Source organism: Tupaia chinensis, unplaced genomic scaffold, assembly GCF_000334495.1.
Source record: "Tupaia chinensis unplaced genomic scaffold, TupChi_1.0 Scaffold000045_1, whole genome shotgun sequence".
Lineage (NCBI taxonomy): Eukaryota > Metazoa > Chordata > Mammalia > Scandentia > Tupaiidae > Tupaia > Tupaia belangeri.
The window spans coordinates 3749273-3755251 of record NW_006159501.1 but is presented as its reverse complement, the minus strand read 5'-3'; the positions used below and the strand labels follow the sequence as shown (position 1 = coordinate 3755251).

At 43.9% G+C, this 5979-nt stretch overlaps 1 protein-coding gene across 3 annotated transcripts in view; it reads right to left on the bottom strand.

Moving 5' to 3' along the window:
- Positions 1-5979, bottom strand: part of NBAS (NBAS subunit of NRZ tethering complex) — a 423746-nt gene that overhangs the window by 9407 nt on the left and 408360 nt on the right. For all 3 annotated transcript variants that reach the window (XM_014589621.2, XM_014589625.2, XM_006140811.3), the window contains one exon: positions 5684-5812. In XM_014589621.2, the coding sequence (XP_014445107.1) occupies positions 5684-5812 (129 nt within the window). The remainder of the gene's footprint in view (positions 1-5683; positions 5813-5979) is intronic.

Genomic DNA, 5979 nt, shown 5'->3' with positions numbered 1-5979 from the left:
CACCGAGCCAGCCACTGTGTACACATTAGCCACTGCGCACACTGAGTCAGCCACCGCGCACACTGAGCCAGCCACTGTGTACACTGAGTCAGCCACCGTGTACACCGAGCCAGCCACCGTGTGCACCGAGCCAGCCACAGCGCGCACTGAGCCAGCCACTGTGTACACCACATTAGTCACCGCGCACACCGAGCCAGCCACCATGCACACTGAGCCAGCCACCGTGCACACTGAATCAGCCTCCAGCCACCAAGGCCATGGAGAAATGGAGTCAGTTAGCTGAGGGAGTGAGCTGCCTGCTGGAGGCATCCAGCAGAGGTGTGCACCGAGCCAGCCACAGCGCGCACTGAGCCAGCCACTGTGTACACCACATTAGTCACCGCGCACACCGAGCCAGCCACCATGCACACTGAGCCAGCCACCGTGCACACTGAATCAGCCTCCAGCCACCAAGGCCATGGAGAAATGGAGTCAGTTAGCTGAGGGAGTGAGCTGCCTGCTGGAGGCATCCAGCAGAGAACTCGATGAGACACAGCTGAAGAGCTTCCTTCATTAAGGAGGCCAGTGTGAGCAGAGGATGAGCGGCGAGGATGGGAGTAACAGAGCTTAGTATGAGCAGTTTAAAATGACAGCCAGAAATTAGTGGACAGGACTAAAATTCTAAGAAAAAGCCTGGTCCCCAGGGCCGAAGAATAGTGATTGTGAAGAGATCAGTTTAATACCACCCCATATCTGGGCGATATATTTGGAAGCACTCACTTGATCCTCTGCATCATTCGGATCACTTAAGCCTAAACTGGTTTGGATACGCTTAGAACAAAACCAACGGGCAAGAAGGTTAGCACCAAAGAAGGACTTTACAGACCCCAAAGAAGGTGATTAGGATCCAAACTAACCTCCCTCTATCACGGTACTCTGCAGCAAGAAGGAAAGCGTGGAAGTCTGAGTCCAGCCTGGACGAGGCAGTACTGAGGAAACAGCCAGAGCTCGGAGGTGGCTAGGCCCCCACTAGTTGGACACTTGGACAGAATTAAAGTGGAGAGAAAAAGGTTTCTGGGTTTCGTATGACTATGCCAATCCATAAGTGCTCTTCTGAGAATCTTGAAGATTCTTCCTCCCACCTGGATGCTGGTCGTTACACACAATGCTGGCAGCTTCTGGTGGCTCCATGGCAAGAGTGGAGGGGAGAGGAATGCGTGAAGGAGGGCCACTGGAAGAAGGGCTAATTCTGAGCAACCCACGTGCAGGACTAAGGTTAACATGCTCAGGCTTGTCTGGAACATGGGGTGAGGCTTTGTTTAGGAGGTGCTCCCTGCCAGGAGCTCTAGCCACTGTGGCACAGAGCCCCCATGAGATGACAGCTGCCTCGGCCAAGCCTGAGTGAGCGAGTGGGCTCAAAAAGGGCCAGTTGCACTAGCACATTCTGGTCTTCCTGAGTGGTAATATTACATGCTTCACAACGCTCTCGACAATTTCGTTTCTCAGTAGACACCCCTGTTCCAGTGTAACACAGTCCTCCTAGTTACAGGAAAGGAAACACTGAGTATGAACTCTCAGCATTGTGTCTGGGGCTTAACTTTAGCTCTGGTTGCTTACTATCTGCATGACAGCTGAATCTCAGTGTTTTTGTCTGTAAGGCCAGAATGATATCTTCTCCTGTGAGTATGAAGAAGATGAAGTGAGAATGAGTCCATTACAATACTAAGCAAAGAGATGGGACTTGAAAGATGGTAGTTATTAGCCACAGGAAGAAAGTCTTAATTGGGTGCTAAAGGTCTTAAACACTGGTTTGGAAGCCCCATGAATTACTCCTTTAATAGGCACAGCAGCCTGGGACCGTAGGGTGAGAGTAGAGGTGTTAAGCAGGACCAAAGAAGAGGAGGCAACAAAGAGCAGAAGCCATTGCAAATCTGTGCTCATGAAAAGGGAGCATTTTCAGTGTACAGAGCTACTATAAATATGTCTCTGTTTGCTCAGATGAAATGGGTCAAGAGACCTCTACCTGAGTAGAAAATATCCCAGAGACAAGATTTGAACATACCAGAATGGTACTCTTTGGGGAGAGTAAGATTTTGAAAGTGAGCTCTCAATCCTATTGAAACTGATGCAGAGCGTAATCCAGTGGGCTACATTATACAGGGCATCAATAATCCATCAACACATAATCTCAGAAAAGGACTTTCCATTCCTGGCTCAGGAAAGAGGCTGTTGGCCATTTATCAAAGGTTACATGCTAACCACCAGAGGCTTGCAGCTTTAGAAAGGCTTAGAGAAGAAGTGAGTACTGCTATTGGGGAGAAGTTGGTACACTTCTCTGGCATCAGCACTCAGCATCATCCTTTTAGAATGTAAACACCTGTAAAAGCTGTCAGTAACTTGCACTGAATAACAAAGCAATACTTGCTCTCAGCAAGCGAGGGGGTGTGCTTGCCCCTTGGACGCACACACCAGGCAGGAGCAACTGCCTATCAGAAGAGTCTCTTTGCAGGATGTTTTTTCTCTTAATGTAATTAATAGTGTATGCATGCTGGGAAAATTCATGTTGTAGGGTGTAATGATATACAGTAATTGAATGTAAACAATAAAAAATAATTTAAAAACCTCAAATCTTAGTAAAAAAATTAATTAATTATAAAAACAAACAGTAATTACTGTCAAAAACAAAAACAAAAACAAACTATAAAAACCCCAAGAACTACTGTCAACAACCAGCAAGAAGAAAACTGAAATGATCAATGAACTTAAGCCCTCTACTAATGAACAGAGTAAGTAGCAAAAAGCAAACAAACAAAAAACAACAACAAAAATAAAAAGGTTTATAGTTGTCACTTAGGACTACGGATGGTTTTTAAATAGATAGGAGTCCTGCAAAGAAACCCACTGAAACTTTTCCCTCAGGAAAGTGTAACATGACCCATGAATGATTTGGGGAGGACAACGTTGAATTATAGTCACCTCATATATATAAGCATTCTTGAAATGAGGGAATTATAGAGCTGGAGAACAGATCAGTAGCTGCCAGGGGTTGCCTGGTAGGTGGGCAGGAGGTGGCTGCGGCTACAAAGGGACCCTACTGATGTGTCCTGTGTCCTGACTCTGGGTGGTGGCCACGTGACTCTAAAGAGACAGTATCAACAGAACTAGACACACACACACAAACAAATACCCGGAAAACTGGTGAAGTCTGAGTAAGGCTGGAAAGGCTGTCTCAATGTCCTGGTTATCATTTTATACTACAGTTGTGTCCGATGTGTTACCACTGGGGGAACTGGGTGAAGGGCATAAGAGATCTTCTGTATTATTTCTTATAACTATACCTGAACTTAAAATTATTTCCAAATAAAAAGTTAAAAGATACTTAAGAAATGGAAAGCTCACCAAAACTTAGCTCTTTGAAGGTGCAAAAGTTCTGAAGTCATGCAGCATTTTTCACAGAGCACATTTTAATGGCACGGGCAGGTGAGACTAATGTGAACACTTGACTTACACTAGCATAGAGAAGTCACGGGTCAGCCTCATTGCAAAATTCTTAGTCAGGCTCTCAACCGTAAGTGATGCCACTCAGCAATTTATACCTGCAGCTTTGAGTTTTCATCTGAACAGCACGGAAGATTTTGTGTGCTGGCATCCCAACCACAGGTAAACTACTCACAGTCTGCAGAGCAATTTTGAGTCTTAGTACAAGGTACAATAGCACATCAAACATGCAGGTAAAATTAGTGCTATTTAAAAGCAAGTGGGCTGGGATGAGCAGATGGCCTAATGTTCACCTTGCCGGACTCCCATGTAGTCAACCATGGTTTGAGTACCAGACCCAAAGCTTGAAACTCATGCCAGGTAAGTGTGTGTGAGTGGCCAAAATCCTGAGACGAGAGTGGAAGAGAAGGGACCGTGGAGTGGCCATCCCCCCTGAGGAGTGATTTCTTGCTTCCTGCTTCTCTGTCTCTGTCTCACTGGCAGGTACACATACCCTATAGCAAAAAAACTCTCAAAAAAAAGCTTGGGTGTTTCAGTGTTTTAGTTTCTTATTTTGATTGTGTGTGTGTGCGTGTCTGTGTGTTGGCAGGGTGTGGGTAGCAAGATTCCTTAGTAAGTAAAGAGGCCCCATTCTAGCTACAGTTCTGACATATGCATTTGAGATTAAAAATCTTTTAAATGAAACCTGATCTTGCCTATGGAATTCAGGAGTGAATTGAGAGAGTCCTATACAAGATGAATACAGAAAGGCCATGTATAATACATCACTGTTTTATTCTCAAAGAAGCCCACGGCGAATTTCAGTGAGACTGCCTAAGCGCATTCGCTAACACACATGGTGGGGAGGAACGGAAGTGCACTGAAAATATGCAGACTCATTTTCTTCAGTTTCCTTTTGTTCCTGATTTCTTATATTTACAAGAAAACAATAGGGCAGGTAAAAATCTCACTATAATTCTGTTTCCTATAAATTCCCAAAGTTCTACAACTTTTATTCAGCATAAATAGCAAAGTGGGTTCCTAAGAGTCAAGTCTCCTCACACCCCGGTTTACCAGTCCCATTTCCAAAGGGGCCCTGGTAGGCTTATCAGTGATCATAATGAGTATTAGGAAATCTTTGCAGAAGCTCTTACATTATGTTGAAAATGCATCTAAATAAATAAAGGCATTAGATTTTCCTCATTTTATTCATAATAACTGTTTCAAAACACAATTATATTCTACTTTCTGTAACCATTTACAGGACTTTCTGTCCTTCGTTATTAACGAAATCAAGGACGTCTTTCATTAACCTGTTCACTGTCTTGTACGGTAAGCATACACATCTGCTCTAGGATTCTCCTTCTCTCTTTGATCCTAGAAAACATCCTGTCACAATTTTCTGTAAAAAATGTAAAAATGTGTGCATATTTGTATACAAATATACATTATACATAAAATGTAAAACTCTATATATGTGCATGTCTGTGTGTGTACATATACTCACATAGATACACGCCTAATTCAAATGCAGAAATAAAATCCCTCCATAAAAAGGGCTTCAGTAAGGACCATACAACACGAGTTCATTAAAATGCAACCCCAAGCTATCTAATCCTAAAGTGTAAAATTTTAAAAGGGAAGAGAAAGTTTCTCCCTTAATCATAGTAACAAGACAACCAGCCTTGAGGGAGAAGTCGCAATACCTGACTTTAGAACATCATTCCTCAAGTCGAGAAGCCACTTCAGTGCTGGTTTAGGTTGACAGAGGAAGTAAGAGCTTGCGGTTTCCAGACGGTGCCAGTGAACACTACTTAAAACCATGTCCTCCTTCTAATTAGTAAATAACCAAGGACATACACCCAGGAATGGAAAACCGACTTGATGCTTGGGAGTTCCCTGGACCCAGATTTCAAGTGGCAAAATGACTAGTCCACTAGGCCGAGGCTGCTTTGTTTTCCTTAAATACACTAGCACTCTGCTTCTTAAAGGCTGTCTTGTTACGTGGATTCGCGTTTTCAGCACCTAGAGAGTGTGCTTCATGGAAGAACTCAGTAAATGTTTTGGAGTAAATACATTTATACAGCTTGGACAGCACAGAAACAGCTATTGTGGTCCGAGAATCTTGTCAAGTAACTTTACGTTAATCCTGGCTATTATTTATGGCAATGAAGGTGCACATCATTTCTCTGAAACGTAAAGAAAGCAGAAATCCAACTGGGCGTACCTTCTCGACAGCTGTGATTTGTCCCAGTGCCAGAGCGTGCAGCTCCTCATCCTGGCTCTCGAGGAGAAGTTTCAGGCATGGGAGCAGGAGGGACTGGCCAAGCAGCAGCAGGCAAAGTTCCTTCACACACTGAAAGCACAGTGAACCAGTGAACAAGAGCACAGCGAGCAGTTCTCATCTCCGCACTACTCTGCTGTATCTTTCTATCCCCCTTCCTAGGAATGTGTATTTTGTGTGCATGCATATATATATATATATATATATATATATATATATATACACACACACACACACAC